The 19,438-nt window shown below is 49.2% G+C and overlaps 2 protein-coding genes across 6 annotated transcripts in view; both read right to left on the reverse strand.

Annotated features, from left to right (window-relative positions):
* The window catches only part of XXYLT1 (xyloside xylosyltransferase 1), a 37,590-nt gene extending 26,078 nt beyond the window's left edge, over positions 1–11,512 (reverse strand). Inside the window, exons 1-2 of the mRNA XM_075031663.1 lie at positions 11,064–11,512; positions 4,271–4,418 (exon numbers count right to left, since the gene is read on the reverse strand). Of these exons, the coding sequence (XP_074887764.1) occupies positions 4,271–4,418; positions 11,064–11,498 (583 nt within the window). The 5' untranslated portion in view covers positions 11,499–11,512. The remainder of the gene's footprint in view (positions 1–4,270; positions 4,419–11,063) is intronic.
* Positions 11,513–11,578: 66 nt separating this feature from the next.
* The window catches only part of ACAP2 (ArfGAP with coiled-coil, ankyrin repeat and PH domains 2), a 70,977-nt gene continuing 63,117 nt past the window's right edge, over positions 11,579–19,438 (reverse strand). For all 5 annotated transcript variants that reach the window (XM_075031665.1, XM_075031668.1, XM_075031667.1 and 2 more), the window contains one exon: positions 11,579–16,317. In XM_075031665.1, coding sequence (XP_074887766.1) covers positions 16,214–16,317 — 104 coding nt within the window. In that variant the 3' untranslated portion in view covers positions 11,579–16,213. The remainder of the gene's footprint in view (positions 16,318–19,438) is intronic.

The following is a 19,438-nucleotide window of genomic DNA, read 5'->3' on the forward strand; positions in this document are numbered from 1 at the left end:
CAAAGCAGAAGAGAGGCTGGGCACGAGGAGGAACCATCCTGCTCAGCTGCTTTCCTGGAGATGTCCAAGCCTAATTTTATACATATGCTTGTAAGAGATCCCATCAGTGGAACTAAACACTGCAGTCACATGCCATCCTGCTCCGCGCTCTTCCCTCCACCGCCCATGTGAAGACACAGAGCCATGTTAGCATGAGCAGGGGCCCCGTCCTCACTGGCACTTCCTCTCCAGGCAGACATCCCAGCCGTGGCTCTGATCAGCTGCATCCCACCAGCTTCAGGGGAGCAGAGCCGTGTTCCTCTCCCTGCCCACCCAGAGCCATACCAGGATCAACGAGTTGGTGCTTCGCCGGCGCCTGAAAGATGCAGCATGCTGCACGAGGGCTAACCTCATGCACGGCAGAGCCCACGGGCCCTTTGCACCCCACGCTCATCTCGCACCCTTCATCAGGGCTTCTACCTTCAGGCTGGGCTGGTCAGTGAGAGAGAAACCCCGAGGGCTCCCCCACGCGCTGCCAGGCAGGGAGGACAAGACCATGTTCAGAGATGACGCTACTCCCCAGGAAGACTGCCAGCTCTTCTTACAGGCCAGGAAACCCTGCTGCCTCCAATTTGTCAAATACCATCTTCAGTCAAGTTCTGCTAAATACCCTCACTCCACGTGAGGCACGGTACCTCCAGCCAGGTTCCCTGATCTAACGGACTCCGCTCCTCTGTCCAAGCTGGCAGAGATAAGCCACAAAGCTGCTTCTCTGTCCTGTCCCATTTTCCCTCTGCTCTTCTCCCACAGGGTCATCCTGCTGCAGCACGGTCAGCAAAACCAATGGAGTCAAACACCGAACAGCAGTTTCCAAAGCTCTGCTCAAGCTGCTGGATGCTGACATCTCTCCCTCACCCCACCAGCTGCTGAGGACACCCAGTTGCTAAACTAATTCTCCCTGAAAACTACCTGACTTGGGCCAGGGATGGGGGCCAAGAATTCCCTGGGGAGCCCACAGCTTCCCCAGGCTGCCTCTCTGCCATGCCAACTCCTCCTCCCCTCGCCCGCAGCACCAGGACTCTGCCCCGTGATCTTGCCTGCCAGGCAGACCTGCCCAGACATTGCTGCTTCATGTGCCCATAAGGAGAGTGATAAAAAGCTTGCTGGGTCCTCTCAAGTTACACAACTAAAATGACAAGTGATTAGAGGGATCGAAGCCAGTTGGGAATTGAGAGGTCACCACCTCTGGATGGGCATGCTGAGAAGGAAAGCAGAAAGGTCCGAGTCCTTGTCCTCCTCCCTCCTCCTAGCACTGCTCTGCAAGTCCCAAGGCCATTTCATGCTGGCACCGTCCTCATCCTGGCAGCTCCTCCTAAGCCTGAACCCTGCTTGCCCTCTCTCTTTGTAACCTTCCCATCACTTCTCCCTTGCAGAACCATTGCAATGCATCAAGCCCTCCTCGAGCTCTTTGGGCCTGGCCACACCGCATTAAAACGGGATTTATGAGCCTCAAGCACAGACAAGAGTTATGCAGTCTGCACTTCTGCACGCTGCATACCAAGTCCCCAGCTGGTTTAAATCAGATTAACTCCACTGATGTAAGACATTTAAGGCAAGAGAGTTCCATGATTTACACCAGCTAAGAAGCTGTTATATTATAGTTTGGCAGCTGCAGGTTTTAGATCTCAAGTTTTTTGGGCAAGGATCCCAAGCAACAGTGAAAGACAGAGCAACTGAGTGGCAAACCCCATTTATTCTCAGCGCAATATGCACGCAGCCAGCACGTGCTCCACAAAAGTCTTTTTTTTTTTAAAAAAAACAACCCTGATGTTCAGTTTTCAGTGCCATTGCTCTCCAAAGTCAGTGCCCCATCGCAGCCCCGAGGCTCCAAACAAATCACTAAGTCATGATACCACGGAAATGCCTCCCTTCAAAAATGATAAATTTGGGAAACTAAAGCCAGGCAACTTTAATGCAAAGGTTGCTAGCTATTGAAGATAACCTATAGACTGATTAATACAAATGCAATCAAACACACAAGAGAGTTTAATATTCAGATCAGGGCCTTCATTTCTGCCGGAGGATGCTTAAGCTTCCAATCAAACCTGGCTTCCACAAAAAAGGTGCTAACGCTACGGAGCCAGATGTGCCTGCAGAGGTGCACAAAAAGATGCAGCACTCAGGGCAGGTGAAATGGCACAGAAATCCACCAGGAAAAATGCTAACGCTGCCTGAAAAGGAAGGTTCAGTCCTTTCTCCTCCAACTTAGCAAAGCAGCTTCTTCATACCAGTAGCGGCTGGTTTGTCAGAGCCAGGAGAGCGGCAGGAGCCCAGTGCCATTCCCACGCCACCCAGCAGCCTGCAAGCGGGCAGCAGACCTGCAGCCTTCCCCGCTGCCTCCTGTCCAGTGCCGGCTGTGCAGGGAAACGGGAGGGACCGGGGAGCCCCGCCAGCCCCATAAATCACCAGGCGCCCAGCGCAGTAAATCTGACCTCCCTTGCAAGGGAAATATAAATCAGCTTTACTAGCAGCTTCTGAAACAAAAACTAAGCTCATGAAACTGTAAAAATGCCTCTTTAAACATCCTGTGCCCCGAACAGACCACTGAAAGCCCCGTCAGGCTGAGGGAGAGCAAACAAGCTTTCCAAGAGACGAGACAACTCGCGGGTTGACAAACCGAGAAAAGGCATTTCAGACTGAGCAGCTTCTTGCTGGCAGGCGGCACGACACGGATATCTTTAGCACACGGTAAAGACAGGGTAGGGAATCGGGAGGAATGAATTAGCCAGCATTAATACCGTCGTTTGTATTCAGCGTACTTCAAAGCACTCGCAATGCAGACATCACCAGACACACAAAAAAATTGCCCAAGTCTAACGGAGACCAATGCACAGCACATTCGCTGGAGCCCAGAGTAATGATCGGCAGGGGCTGGACAGGACCCTCGGGGCCACCTCACCCCACAGCCCCCAGGGGGATGAAGCAGGCCACCTTCCTGCCTGCTCTTCCCTAACGCCTGCCCGCGCAAATTAAACACTAATGCCCTATTCTAATGAGCTAGCATGGGACAGCTGTGCCAGGACGACAGGGGCAAGCCCAGAGGAAGCCTCACGAACCAGTGCAGAGGCAGGAGTTACTGGGCAGAGCCAAATTGGGACAGGGCTCAGCAGGGGCGCAGGGGAGTCGTAGCTGCCCACGTCCCAGCAAGAAAGAGCAAGACTGCGCCTGAGATCCGTGGCAGGAAGTCTACAGGGAACATTATGGCTGGGCAGAGGCTCCAGATGCCGAGAAAGCTGCTGGTGCCGGTGGTGCTAGCCACGGGAACAGCTATTTCAGCAACACACACCTCTGGGGACGGGCCACCACCGTCTGCCATCCACAAACAGCTTTGAGGCTGGTCACCTCCTCCTGGGGCAGCTGTATGGCCAGGCAGGACCCCGGTGCTCTCTGCCACCGCTGCCAGGGCACAGGGAGGGCACGTGGCCAGCCCGGGAAGGGACGATGCCATCACCGGTGCGTCGGGCCAGCCAGGCAGCTGGCAAGGACTGCCCAGGGACCTGCGCTGGGAAAGGACATGCGGGGCTGGGGGAGCTCCAGGGACGGGGTTTGGAGCCCAGGGATGCAACACTCCTCCTCATGCAACCGCTCCAAGGCTAGAGAGCGTGCTGGTCCCAGGAGAAGCACCCACGTGCAGCCGGGGAAGGAAAACATGGCATCAACTGAACCAAGCCCCTTCTGCCAGCTGCCTTGTTTTCCTGCAGATTTATTGTTGTTCCTGCACTCGATAACAGCAGAGCAAAGGCACAATAAGGAAACTTAAGTGATCAGTGGCTGCTAATCAGCAAAGCTTTCCAAGAGCTCACCGAAGCCAAGAGGAAAGGCTCGACAACCGCGCTCTGCTGCTGCTTGTTTAGCGCGCAGCTGCACCACAAGCGTGTGGCACCTCTTTCTGCTGACACCTCAAGGGGAAGGGGGGCTGTAAACACACACAGAGCAATCACGCTTGCTCCTGTCTCACCTCTCCTACCATCTCAGGGCACAAGGGCAGGGCCAGCTGCCGTGCGGCACGGATAACCTCCTGCCGCTCACGCCGGTGGAGACCTGGATGTGGGCGGTCTTGGACCGAAGGGTCCTTCACTCTGCAGGAAGGAGCAGAACCCCACGAGCCCACCCCAAAAGTTTATTAACTTTCCTGGCATTTCAAATAGCGCCGGATAACATCTCCGTGCAGAAGAAAAAGAGAGCCCGGGTTGCCGGAGGCTGCTGCTGCGGCAGCTGAGCAGAGGCTTACCTTTGGGCATGATGCGATGCATTGCAACTGACAAGAAGAAGATCGAGTCGCTGTAGTAGGTCCCCGATCCAGCGCTGAAGTGTTTCTGCATGGCTTCAACGATTGGGAACAGCTTTTCCGTCAGCTCATTCACATCATGGACTATTACCTGGGAGAGACACCAGAAACACCACTCAGCTGCTGCCTCTGGGGACTGGCCCAGCGCTGGCAGCCTTTGCTCAGCCTGCACCGACATGGGGCGATGGGGGGAAGGTTGTTAAAGCCCAAATACTGGTGGTGGCATTGCAGCTGCAAAAAGGGGCCCAACTGCCCCGGCCCCTGCACATCCCCGTACCACGAGTGCCAGCTAAGCGTGGCAGGGAAAGGAGGGAAGGATTTTTACAGCCATTTCATAACCGTGAGATGGGCAGACTCGAATCCACTCACACAATCAAGCACGCTCTATGTTTCGTGGTTTTTTTTCTGGTCTGTTCCCACTGCCTAATGCAACCACATATCTGGTCGCCCATATGGAGTCCATCAGAAGAGGTGACGGTTCGCTCCAGGCTCTGGCATCCTGCTGTTTTGAGGCAAGCCAGACCACGTCACTTACCCTGAGGACCAAAACTTGCTCCCTGCTCCAGAGGCAGGCTGCGACAGGGCCAGGGACGCAGCCCGGATTTCCTGAACCTCAGCCCGGCATGGAGGCGAGCTGTGCAGCACGTCCTGCCGGGGCTGGAGGGGGAAAGGGAGGATGGGCCACAGCATGCCAATGAAAATCCAAACATCAGGAGTTACAGCAGAGCCAAGCAACTTCTCTAGATGGATCTCAACCCGCTTGTGCTGGAGCTTTGCTTGTGCTCAGCCAGCAACACTCTGAACATCTCAGCCCTGCTGGAGCCCACGCACCAGCACCGGCCCCGGCACACTTGTGCAGGTCGTGGCTATGGGACAGGGGGCTGGTTTTGGCTGGGATAGAGTTAATTTTCTTCACAGTAGCTAGTGTGGGGCTATGTTTCAGATTTGTGCTGAAAACAGTGTTGATAACACAGGGATGCTTTCGTTCTTGCTGAGCAGTGCTCACACAGAGCCGAGGCCTTTTCTGCTTCTCCCCCCACCCCACCAGCGAGCAGGCTGGGGGGGCACAAGGGGTTGGGAGGGGACACAGCCGGGACAGCGGACCCCGACTGACCCAAGGGGTGGTCCAGAGCATACAACGTCATGCTCAGCCTATAAAGCTGGGGGAAGAAGGAGGAAGGGGTGGACATTTGGAGTTACAGCATTTGTCTTCCCAAGTCACCGTTAGGGGTGATGGAGCCCTGCTGTCCTGGAGATGGCTGAACACCTGCCTGCCCATGGGAAATAGTGAATGAATTCCTTGCTTTGCTTTGCTTGTGTGCGTGGCTTTTGCTTTACCTATGAAACTGTCTTTATCTCAACCCACGAGTTTTCTCACTTTTACTCTTCCAATTCTCCCCCCCATCCTATTGGGGGAGTGAGCGAGCGGCTGTGTGGGTCTCAGTTGCCAGCTGGGGTTAAACCGTGACAGCCAGAAACAGGAGCAACTGCAAATGTACCTTGTCAGCTACTGAAATTTTACAAGCTTATAATTAATTTTGGTCAAAGTCCGATGAACAGGAACTTTCAGGCAGCCTGATGCTCATTATACACACAGAAGAATGCAGGTCACTGAATCACGCAAGATAACCAGAGGGATTTTCAGGGCAATTAAGAGAGACGAGGGACACGACCCTGGTGCGGATAAGGGGGAGTGCAGGAACTCAAGTGTGGAGGCTCGAGGTCGCGCTGCCTTCTTCAGGCCAGAGAAAGCAGGAAGAACCCCGCAGGAACTGAAGGCCAGCAAGGACACAACTTTGCAGCAGTACTTGAGTTTTGGAAAGGGGAGCCTATATCCCTTGTTTGAGGGATACCGAGACACTTCCCCAAGCTGGCCCTGCCTTCAGCAGGGAACTCAACCCCACAATCTCTGTAGGTCCATTCCAAACTAAACTAATCAAGGGTTCTGCGGTTTCTCTCCTTTTCCCTACTAAAACTTCATCTGCTTAACAGCAAGGAGCCCTGCACTACACACTTAAGCATGCAGGATAGAGCATTTGTTCGTTTGTTTGTTTAAGAAAAAACAACCCTAAACCAAGTCAAGTGCTTCAAAGGAAAAAGCAGCTCTGGAGCCCGAGCTGGTGCAATGACCGTCCTCTCTATGGGATGCACAAGGGCCTGCTTTGACACCCAGCAAGGCTGGCACAGAGGTGGAGGCAGTGAGCAGTCTGGAGCTTCTTCCTCCCACACCTTCTTGCAGAAAACGTTACCGAGATCAAAGTGCTCTCGCATCAGAGCAGAGCTTGCCGGAGGCGGGGAGCCGCTCGTGGGACCTGCAGTACGCCGCACGAGGCAAGGTGACGGGCCCCTCCTGACCGCCGGCACAGCGGGGTACCGCTGGAGGACAGCCACAGCAAAGTCCCCGTGCCTCCCCTCCTGGGGAGACCACCCCAAACACCCACCCTCAGCCACTGGCCCTTGCTGTCAGACGGGTGCCGTCCGAGAGCCCTGGTGCAGGCTCCGCGGCCATGTCCCTCGGCGGGGCGGCCACGCTGCCGGCGTCCCGGCTGCTGGGCTCAGGGCCAAGCGCCTGCAGGAGGACGGCAGGAAAAACGCAGAACAACATGTACCAGGAACGTGCATTAGGAGAGCTCATCAGCAGCCACACCTGGCTATGGATAGCACAGCATATTCCCCAAGACACCGCAGGGGAGGAAACGCCGTTACCGGTAACGTTACGGCAGCGCCTCGCTCCAGCCCCGCCAAGCTGCGCGGCCGGCTTCGCCGTCGCGGTTAGCACCGGCAGCGCTGCAGGAACAGGCAGGAGAGCAGCACGGCTGCGGGGAGCAGATCGGCAGCAAAACAGACAAAACAGAGCAAAACACCACTACTCTCCAGGTGCAAAGGCACCACCACCACCGGGATGCGCGACGCTCTGCTCCCAGCCCAGCGCGGTAGGGGCAGCTTCGGGGTCTGGCTGGACTGGAGAAGCACGGAGGAGAAATACAGCACCTGTAACCACCCTTCTCTGCATCCGGCAAAGGCAGCCTGAGGTCTGCACAGCACATGGGAAACAGCTGAGCAGGGGGAAAAATAAGTCAAACCAATTCCAGTCACCTCTGAAATGAGCAGAGTGCCAAGCACCAGTGGACAAAAATCATGGGAAAAATACTCCTGAAACTCCAGACGCAGCATCATCCGCCTTCCCTCCCCTGCCAAGGAAAACAGGGAAATTTGTGTCTTTTGCCCACCCTTTGATTAGGCACTTCTGCAAAGCAAACCCCTGAGCAGCTGAACCTTCCTTCCGCAGCCACAGGCCGGCCAGTCTCTCCAGGACCGCAAGGGCTTCTCCTCTCCCCACTGCTGACTTTAGCACAGCTTGTTGATCCGCTGCTAATTTTGTGCTTCGTTATTTATTTGTGTAGCAGCTTTCAGTAAATCCCTGTAGCTAAATCCGACCACATTTGCTGAGAACATTAAGAAAAGTAAGTTCTAGGGGTTTCCTGTGCAAGCAGTTTTATAAGCACGTGTCCCGCACTGAGAAAAGACCCTTTCAACTGATTCACTAGGAAAAAACAACCCACGTTTCGTTTGTCTTTAACTTTCCCTCCTTCTCGTGCCAGGTATCTTTGCAGCTCTCTTGTAAGCGCTGGGTGACGGCAGCTCAGTTAAATTCACCCCAGCACGTCTTCGCACAGCACCAGACCCGCAGAGGAGTCAGCGTTTGGCAGCATCCTCCGTGGGGCTGATCTAAACAAGCAAGCAGGAAGAGCAACGAGCAGAACGCGCAGTTAATTTTATTCTCAGAGGGGAACGGAATAAATAAGCGATATGAATCAGCACCAGGAGTCAGAGCGTGCAGCCCAGAGTTGCAGGAAACGAGGCGAGTCGGGTCTCTTTGTAAGCACAGTATCGTCTGCTGAGACATGCCCAGGCTCGCTCCGGATCACTTCCCGCTCGCCACGAAGCGGGAGAGGCTGCAGGGATCACCCTGCAACCCACGGGGCAGGACACGCTCCCTGCGACTGCGAGGATAAAAGCCCTGGTAAAAGCCCAGCAGAACCTCCGGGAGCCGAGGCTCGGAGGACGAGGCGTGGGCAGGAAGGCCAGGTCCTGGCTGGGTGCCGGCGTGCGGCGAGTCCTTCCTCCGTCCCTGCCGCTCACGGGTGCTTCCCGGCCAACTTCCTCCTCTCCACCCCACGCCAAAAAGCCACGCAGGCACCACAGCGCAGAGCACCGGCTCCATCTGCCGCTCGCCCTCGGCACGCCGCGCTCCCAGCTCCACAGCTGGGGCACATCTGTAGAGGCACCGTGGGACCGGTGATGCCACGTCACGACCGCCCCCACGCCTGGGGCGGCCCAGGTCCACCCTGCGTGGCAGGGAGGGTCCTGTGCCTGAGCTGCTCCCACGCACCCCACCGCGGTGCATCCCAAAGCCCCTCTGCTCTCACCCTCCGCACGCTGCCCTGCCTGGCAGGCTGCAGCCGCCTGCTTCAGTCTCCAGGAGATCTTGAGAGTTTCTGAACTTGCTTAGGGAGAGACAAGAGCTGGCCCATGACCTTCCCCAAGGGTTAGGATCTAGGTCTGATTCCTGGGCTTCACTCTAACAGAGGACCCAACCGAGCCCAGCTCTGCTGGGAGGGGAGAGCAAGGACAGCTCCAAAAGCAGAGCCTGAATCACATCCTCACGAAGAAAAAGTAAAGTTCAAGGTTTTTATCAATCCTGCCTCGGCAGCTCATGCTGCCCTCTGAGCACTTTATCAAGCCTCATCTCTGGGCCTGCTGTAGGAAAACAGCAGAAGAACCAGGAGAGTGTTCTGGGGACACCAAGAGAACCAGGAGAGGTCTCAGGATGAAGAGGGGTTACTGCTAGGGCTACCCGAGTATCAGGATCAACTGCCTTCAACATTTTAGCAGCACCAAAGGTCCAAGTCAGGGTGATGCTTCTTGCTGATAGAGAGGAGGAATAGGGTAGGCTACAGCAAGAATAAAGAGGTGCTGTCACCTGCTGGCGTACCAGAAACCAGTGCAGTATTAGGGGCGAGGCTGTACACTTGAGGAGCAGGCAACAGCCTCTGCTCTGTACTAGGAACTCTACCTAAAAACAGGAAAGTGGATAGATCTGAAGTCTACTGCCAACCACAGGCCAGCTAACGAAACCAGGATATGTCAGGCTCTGCCAGGAGAGAGGAAAGAAGCTGCCCCACTGAGTAGATCCCAGGCGAGATCTCACCTGAGCCCACCAGACCACGCTGCTGGCTTACACCCAAAAGATCAGCTCTGGCACAAGACCTACTCACCAAGCCACGAGCCAGGCTTTACTACGAGTCCACAGGCACCTACAGAGAGAGGCCCACCCTGCAACAGACATATCGCCGCGTGCCCCCACCTCACGCAATATTCAACTCACAAGCCCACGTCCCTCCGGAGAAGCAATGCCGGCAAGGCCACCCGCAGAATTTGGTTTCTAAGAGCAGATGGCAGTAAGGCAGCCGCATGCAGAGAGGGCTGTCTGCAAGGGATCTGCACGCTGCGGTGGCCTAGGGGTCCTCCCCCTCCAGGGGACACGGTACCACAAACCGGAGCTGGGCTGTCGCTCTGCACATTTGCCCTGCGCCGTCATGGGGCATGGTTGGTCCACCCCGCTGCAGCAGGGAGGAATGCTCCTGAAGGCAGCTGTGCAGACCCCCTCCAGCCAGCTGAGCACTGCCGGCAGGGCGCAGGTTACCCCCCACTGACGGATACGTGACCTGACTGAGCGCCAGCACTAGTAAAGTGCTGTTTAAGGAGAAGAATTGGGATTATTTACCAACAAATGATCTGTACGATCAATGTCGAGGTTACATCTCAGCAGAGTTCAGCTAATATTAAACACCTGAAAGATGAGAAATGGAAAGTTACAGCAGAAGCAGAGGATGCTTCCAGGCAATACTCTGCAGCAGCACCTCAGGACAGGAGAGTCAAGTTACCCGGAGCCTCTGAACTTAATGCTCCTTCAGTTTTCAGACACTGTGTTTAACGTGAAGGAAAGCCTGACTTTTCATGGACTGCACTGACTACGTTTTTGGGAGGCGGAACTGTTTCTCTGGCAGGTAGCCGGGTGAACATTTGCACGTGGAAGCACTCCAACCTTTGCAAGCTTTCCGTTCCCCTTTTCAAGAGCCACGAGCAGCAGGGCGACAGCCTTTTCTGGTCACGGTCCCGCGGGACCACTTGGGAAGTGGGGGCACGCCTGGCCCCTGCGCTGAGAGGCTGAACCAGGGCTAACAGCAGGGTCTCTAGAAGAGGAGCAGCACTGCTCAGAGCAGCTGCTCTTCTCCCGCAGAAGTGGCTCGCCAGAGGTCTCCCCAGGCCACGCAGCCACCCAGCCCCGGGCGAGGGAACCGCCGAGCCGCGCCGGGACACCTCCCGGCAGGCAGCGGCGGCAGCAGCGGCGGGTCCCGGCTCGCACAGAACGAGCCCTCCAGCAGACCGGAGAGGCCGCGGAGCGGCGCCGTAGGGAGCCAGAGGAAGGGCTGAGGGTCGAGCAAGTTTCTTCCCGGCCGGCTGCCGCTCCCTTTGTCTCACGGGAAGCAGAACCGCGCTCGCAGGCCCCGCGCGTTTCCGTCGCGACGCCCGGCAGGACGGCGGGCGAGCGGCAGCCCCGCGGGACGCCCCGCCGAAGGCCAAGGCCGGCGGCGCCGCTCCGCTCCGCGGCCGCAGAGGGGCCCGGCCCGGCCCGGCCCGGCCGCTCCGCCGCCCGCCCCGCCGGTCGCACCTGGTGCCGGAAGGCGGCGCCGCGCAGCAGGTCCCGCAGCAGCCCCAGGCCGATGTCCCGGCTTTGGCCCTCGGTGACGAGGTGGAGGTGCAGCGCGTCCCCGCCGCCCAGCCGGCCGTGCCGCAGCAGGGAGCGCAGGGCCGCCTGCCCCTTGGCGCGCAGCGCCGGGCTCCGCTCCGCCTTGGTGAACATCATCAGGAGGTGCAGGTCGCGGCCCCCCGCCGCCGCCGCCGCCGCCTCCTCGCCGGCGGGGCGCTGGGGGTGGCGGTGGGCCGGGGCGGGCGGCGTGGCGCGGAGGCGGCGGGTGGCGCTGGAGAAGGTCTCGCCGCCGCCGCCCAGGTAGTAGAAGGCGCAGACGGCCAGGGCGGCGGCCAGCGCCAGGGCGCAGGGCTGCGAGCGCGCCCAGCCCCGGGCGGCGCGGCCCATCGCCGCCATGCCGGGGGCGGGACCGCCGCCCCGCCCCCGGCCCCACCCCCGGCCCCGCCCCTGCCCCGCCCACAGACGGAGGCCGCCGGCAGCGTACAAAGGTTTAATCGGTATTTACAATCCTTACAGCATGTACAGTCCATGAAGTAACTACAAAGGTAAGAACGCGCTTCTCTCATTTACAATGGCAAACTACGGAAAACTACATTCAAGTTTTAGATACAGAGGCTACAGACGTAATAAATGCGAACTAGCGCCGGTTATACATTCTTTACAGTTACACCTTAGGGGGGGAAGGGGTCACAGGGGAACGCAAGCATTTTACTGCTGGAATGCTTAAAAAACACCAAGTACAGAGAGACGCGTGGATAAAGAAAAAAAAAGTTCATTATTTCAGACAGAGTTACCTCTCTGCTTGAGGAAACGACACTTTCTCTATTAAAATACAGGCAATCTGGGTTCCTAACAAAAAAAGTGAGCGGGATTTTTTCCTCCTCTACCATCTCCTTCCATGGGAAGAGAAACAAGAAAATACTGTATGCAGGAAGATAAAGCAAGCATCTGAAAGGGGGTATACCAAAGCAGCACATTCGTCCTTCCCCCCCCCCCCCCCCCCCGTATTGCCTTTCTGGAGTTGTCCCCATCTTAAAAATGCCCTTTTGTGCAAGCAAGACATTTCAGCTATCAGGCTGCACAATCAAGTGGCATAAACTCTAACTTCGGAAAAAGCGTCCATCTGTGAATGGGCAGAGACGCTAGTCCACAAAACTGACTCTCAAAATACTTTCAGTGTATTAAATAACCAGAATAATCAGCTTAGTCCTTTTGACAGTATAAAAATGTTACATCCTTAGCACTCACACATTATTTGTAATTCTGTCAAATGGTCCTTTGATAGTCACTGTGTCATTTGAGATTCTCATGATCAAGAAGCAGAGTTAACATCCACACTAAAACAGATGGCTGCAGGGAAGCACCGAAGTCCTGAAAACATCACAGCCAACCCTGTGCTAATTCTAGTTCTCACCTTTTTTCTTTAGTGCTACAAAGTTTTTGCTCTATCAAGGAGAACTCTTAATAATTTGGACATGTGTGTACTGATGTCATACTGCAAAACAGGAGAAACTTCCTCTTGTACGGGGATTTGCTGACAGCAGTTGGAAGGTCTGGTTGCATTTTCTAAAACTATTTCAGCTCAGTATATAAAGAGGTAAAATATAAAACCCCACAGAGTGAAAAACACAGTATTAATACAGGATCCTTTAACACACTAACATTAGAAGCCACAAAAGGTACAATCCAAAGCCCCTGAAATCAGTGGAAATACTGCCACTGATGTCAGTGACTTCTTGGATTAGGTCCTAATTGGTAAGGAGGCTGAAGTCCACAATGTACTAATGAACAACTGAAACATGCTTTCAGACTGTGCGTTCAGTATGTGCAGCTTGTGAAAGCAAAGAAAGAATTCTACCATCTACCGCCTTCACCCAAATTTATGGGAACAAAGTCCAGCATGTCTAATATAATTCAGTGGCATAATTCAGTATGATAATTAAGAAGTTTAAGTTTATATGCCCTGTACTGACATTAACATAAAATATGAAACCCTAGAGAAACAATCAGAACAATACAGACCACTATGGAGACCCCATGGACACTCTCTGAATCAACATGTAATGTTAAGTAAATTACACCTCTGAAATCAAGATGCATTAGAATATACGTTGAGCTCCTCAACATACATCTTTCCAAGAGACTTCTAGAACATATGATCTAACTCTGGCTAGAAAAAATATTATAAAATCCTTCATATCTAGTAAATTACTATAAATCCATATGAAAGCTGATTTTAAACTGTGTTAGGAATCTACTGCTTTGTACCTCACCAATTAAGACCTACTATATTTCATACCTACAGAGAAACATGAACTGGAATTGAAGCTTTCCATCGTCTTGTACAGAGTACAAGATGCTAACCCACAATGGAGCCTTACGGTCTACTATTCTAGTTATACTCAGATTCCTATTGTAATAAAAATGGAAGTTTCCTAATATTACTGAGCAGCAGATTAGCGCTTGAGTCAGAACTTGATATAGAATCCAGACCTTCAGAGCCCTGGTAATAATCATACTTTGTACTACTGAGGGCTGAATCCTGTGAGTTACGGAGGCCCTGGAGCACTGAGCCTGCCAGTGTCTGGTAGGACTAAGCCCTCAATACATTTCATGTAACTTAAGGGCATATTCATTTTTGCTGATGAGCAACATATTAAACATATGTATTGCACCCGACCTGAAAAAAGCTTTAATTGCATGCACTTTGTACTAGACATCCTAGAGTACCTAAAAGGATTGGGGAACGAGGCTGCAGGATCAGAAGTGACATACCTACTCCCTGAACCATTACAACTCCAGAGCTCCTGACAAGAGTAATACAGTCTGTGGATCAGGTATGTTATGTTATTAGTCCTTTAGCATAAATAGACTGATACTGCTTCCCAGACAGATGAGAGTCGGGAATGCAGCACATGGATCTGCAGAGCTACTGGGAAGAAACTTTTTTTGTCTACAGGAAGTCATCCTGCAAAATTTGTCACGGATTTTTGTGGCTAGGAAGGAAAATACCAGTGGAGATTTTAAATAAGTGTCTTGGACATTTTTTCAGCAGCACGGACTGAGATAGCGATTATGCCATTAAGCTTTAGGTAGCTTTACATTACAGCCAATCACACTATATACTGCCTGTCATGTAGGCTGCAAAAGACAAATCTTTAGAAAAACCTATGTCTGAAGTGTATACTATACATGGTCATATCCTACATTGTCCCATCTGTACACTGGGAATTTTACTTTCTCTAAGATCTACTAAAACATCCATTGCTGTTAAATACTGCAGATTAGGAAGTATATTATAATTTCACAGACAGCTATTTAAAAAACAACTTACTAGAAATTACTGCTTATTACAGGTGATATTCCTAATTTTCTTATTATTCAGACTAAACGCACTCTTTAAATGGGCAGAATCTGCTTTTCCTAGCATAATTAGACCATACACAAAAAACCCCTATTTTGTAAGATTCTTATGCTTGGAAAAAGAATCTATTGGACAATTCTGAAATGCTATTAGCTTTGCAGCAATAATCATTCAGATTTGATGCATTGTTATACATTTGATGCAAAATTATAAATATTTGAAATACATTGTTGAAATTTAACGTGCCAGAAAGTTTAATTTTACCATAGCTTACAGAATTTGTTTACCCCATTTTGCTTAGCCAGCTTGGAGAAAAGCTAATTCATTTCCTAAATACATTTAAACAGCAGGTTAGCAAAATGCCATGGCTATTAGGATTATTAAAAACTCACATTGATAGCATGTTACCTAAAAATTCTCAATTTGTCCACAGGGCAGACAAATAGAGCATAAAGAATGGCATCTGCTGGTTTGGGGCTTCAGGTGATTACAGTCTAGGTATTAAATAACCTGACACATAAGCACGTATCTACAGACACCATTTATGCATGCGTATCAGTAGAGTGGAGCTCACTATTGAGTAAAGCAAATTGTGTTGCTGCCCTCAGAATACAGCTGGAGACTATGCTCATTCATTACTTCGCTCAAATGTGTGGTGAAATTCCTAGGTTTTCTTGTGCACACGTTAGTTTAGACAGCATGTATACATATATATCTTTGCAGATTATGTAAAGGATACTGCTTCCTGGTAAAAAGGATCGATTGCCCTCAATTTAGCATGGCTGCATTACATATGAGATCTTATATATTCAGCTTATGGCTAGTAGTGAGAACAGCAAAAAGAAAAGGTAACAAACAGCCTTCGTACGACTGTTCTCCACAAACTCCATTGGCTCAATATTTACTTTCATGTCTCCAATTTCAAGTTTTGATGTCAAAATACTACAAACAAACCCCACATCATGTCCAGAATGATTAAGTTTATTTTTCATGAGAGGTTCCACATGCTCATTTAAAAGTATACTTGCTGCACAGAGAGTTTAAGTTAAGAGAAAAAAAGGAAAACAGACTGCTCTTAGAAGTTTGGTCCTCCAGGATGTATACCTATTGTGACTGACCCGCAGTCACTAGCATAAAGGCCAGCCTGGTGTTAAAGCTTCCACTGTGAAAGAACTTACAAAAGAGCAGGAGTTGCCATGTCTTGTTATTAACAGCCTACCTCTAACCAGAGTCAGCATAGGAACAAGAGAACCTGTTAAGTTATAGGCCCACAAACAGAAGGACAACTCAAGAAGTCATCATCCGATTTCCCTTCCAAACAGTCCCAGAAAATGCAACCCAGACCTTCTTGTCAGAGGCACATTCTTTATGGCAATAGGGAGACAGATGACAGTAGGCAATACTAAATAGCAAAGCTGGTCTGCTCGTCCTGCCATCGGGAGTCTGCAACGCATACAGCTACACACTGCTAACTTTATGTACGAACCACAAACTTGGTACTTGCTAACAGGTACTATTTTTATACTGAGCTAGCAGGTATTCCTTTTTTTAAACATTTTCTTCAGCTGCTGAGGTATACGTATTGTAGAACATAAAACAATTCATACATTTCCCCAGCTACCACAATCTAAAGCTACATTAGAGTGGTCATTTTATCCAAACTATCTAACAAAATGCATATAATTCATTCTGTTAAAGTAAAAAAAGAGTTGCACTATAAGGATCAGGTTCTTTTCCTTCTTCACACTTAAGACTTCTGGGAATCTGACTGCTGGAAACGGTTTAGCTTCTCTGGATTATTTGATGCCATTTGAGAAAAGTCACGAAAAATGTCCTGATAAATTTCATCTCCTAGATAGAAAAGAAAAGGGAAACAGTTTTAAACATTTGTGATAATTAACATCACCCACCATTGCACAAATGCCCTACTGTGCTACCACTGTATAATACTTATTCACGTATAAAGATTGCTTATAGATGGAATGATGCTGATGTGAACTCTTTGGGACTGTTAACTTGCATGCATGTTCTGTAGAAGCAAATTAAACAAAGCCAAACTATACCTGAAATTGTACCTCACAGGCAGCCACATAGAGGAAAGTTCAGAGTTAGAAAGGAAAAACAAAAGCATTTTAAAGCAATGTGAAAAGAAAAATGTTTATTAGCTATTAAAGAATAAAATCCTTGTTTTTGCAAGGAAGTGCTAACCAAGATTCTCTTCAGAAAAGTGGAATTATGGCATAACGATTTACTTGGAAACAGAGGTCAGAAGTCTTACAGCCAGACAGAAGTCTCCATGAAAGAAACAATCAGCAAGCAATAGTATAAAAAAAAGCAATCCTAAATAGAGAAATTATTGTTCATAAATCCTTTTGGTCTATTACTTCAGCAAATATAAATTTTTACATGCATTACTGAACATTCATTGCATCTTTTAGTTTTATTTATAAAAGTGATAATACTTTACTTAAACATCTTTCATTTGGGGTTTGGTTTTTTGGTTGGTTTTTTTTTGGTTTGTGTTTTTTTTTGTTTGTTTTTAAAATCTTCACCCTTTGTGCTTAAACACAACCTGACTACTAGTACATATTCCAAAATGTGGGATGGCAGCAATTTCCACCAGGCCCATCTCCCTCCCCCTCCCTGTCTACACAGGAAAACACATTCAGGAATGATTACTTCTTGAGTCATTGCCAAGTCATTCTTTTGCCACTTTAAAATGGACATTTTCACATTCTTTCATCTGCTGCAGCATTTTGGGCCTTGAGTTCAGGTTTCATTTTAAAACATTAACCATACCCTATTGCCTTCAAAGGGAATTAATTGCATAAAACATTTGGTCTGGTCAGGAACTATGCAGCCATCCAAATTTTGCTGTCTTCCCAACACACACGACCACATAGGACACAAGAGCCCAGCACTACTGTTCCTTGCTGACAGCTTTAGTGTAGCATGACAAAGAAATCAACCCAAAATCTGCCTCATAATGTATGTTGAACATGAAGATTTTTTTTTCCAAAATGATTGCAGAAGAAAAGTATTATTTCACTTTTCTTTCCAAAGAGCAGCTTTAAAAAAAGAATATTTGTATGTTTAAAAGTTTGCACTACAGTGAAAAGTTAAACTGTTTTCTTTTTCCATCTTTTAATGCACATTTCCAATATTAGAACTATTGTTCTTTTGGAGATGAGACTCCATTCATTTGAAAATACTTTCAGAAATGATAACTGACCTTCCAGAAATATTTAACATGCATGGCATGTGGGTTTATATAAAAATGTAATGACACAATTCTTCCCAGACTTTAAAAGATAAATACATTCAATATGGCTCTACTAGGAAAAGTCAGCTCTAGTGAAATTCCCTTCTGATTTTCAGATTTAGTTTCAAGTATGTTCTAGAGATGAAGCAGGCACAGGACACATTTTATTGTAACAGTTTCTGGTAACTGCTTGCACTGAGAGATAAGCACAGAATGAAGGGAGTTTTAGCATTCACCAAAAGAACAGCTACGAAGAGCACAAATTGGAATCAAGCTTGTATGATAAAAGCAATTATGCTTTTAATACAGAAGTGGGTTCCACTGGTGAACTAGTAGTGTAGTTTAAGTTGCCATATTTGGTTCTTTCAAATTAACTTGAAAGAAAAAACAAAGGATTTTTGCAAGATACAGTGTGGCTCTGTTTTTGGCTCTATTACATAACAAAAATATTGCATACAAAAATAGACTAAAATAAAGTGTCCCTTTAGTTTGTATGCTGCATTAAAATACTTAATACTGTAAACCTTATAATTATTTTAAAATCCTACTCTAAAATTGAATTCTGGAAATTTCTTTTCCAAGCAATGTTTTCCCTAAAGTGCAAATTTTATGTACAAAAATACTATAACACCGCTTTACCATTTAACACCACAGTAACTCAAAAGGCACACATCATACATTCAAGAAAAGATAGAAAGAAAAAGTAGCAAAACTAATATCAAATATTTAGCAGACATACTGTAGCACCAGAAGATGAACACTCAAGTATTATATGAGAAACAGTACAATGGTGCATATGGCTTCTACCACCAGAAATGAACTTTTTGTTGAACAAGTTACTTTCAGCTAGTTCCCATTCTAGGAATATTTTGGAAGACCAACTGTACCTCACAGAGAAATATATACATTCTCTCAGTAGCTCAAACCAGCCAGGTATATTTAAATTAGAAATGTTGATGCCATTAGCTACATTAGTAATTGTTTATCAACTGCATTACTGAAGCAGAAAAATAGGCAGCTGGCTTCACTCTGATGACAGCAAACTCATACATTGATATTTACCCTCACATAGCTCCCACCAAACATACAATTGTCTTGAAAATCCTTATTTTCTTCTAGAACCATAATTTTGGAGGAGAGGAGTTCTAAAATAAGGGTAGTGCAGATAATTGAACATGTATATGCAGTGAAAAAGACCTGCCTCCTCTACGACCACATAAAGATATCATACCTTGCAACAGCAAAGAGGTTTTGTGCATACACTTACACATTTACACAACCCTTCTAGTAGGCTAGCAGACATGAACATTTAAAATACACAAATATTTACCTCAACTTTTAAAAGAGACTTCAGCAAGTAAAGAACCGAGGAGAGCAGAACTATGCTATCCAAAGATACAGCAAGATCTGCGGCTGGGACACTGTACTACAGCTCGTGGCCTGAATTTCAAAAACTATCCTAAGGATACCCTCCCCCTGATTTTGGGCAAGCTCTATCCTTTGTGGTAGCTCTAGTTTTCATTGTCAATCTTGCCCGTTTACAATGATCTGATCCTATCTGTAAGATATCTGGATCAGATTGTATCAACTGCAGTCTCTAGATTCTACTGTAATATAAACTGATAAAAAGGTCAAGATATTTTCAATGAAAGACTTAGCCAGCTTTTTAATTTGTCTACCTAATTGAAAAATCTGTCTAAAAAACAAAAT

Source organism: Buteo buteo, chromosome 7 (genome assembly GCF_964188355.1).
Source record: "Buteo buteo chromosome 7, bButBut1.hap1.1, whole genome shotgun sequence".
NCBI classification, from domain to species: Eukaryota; Metazoa; Chordata; class Aves; order Accipitriformes; family Accipitridae; genus Buteo; species Buteo buteo.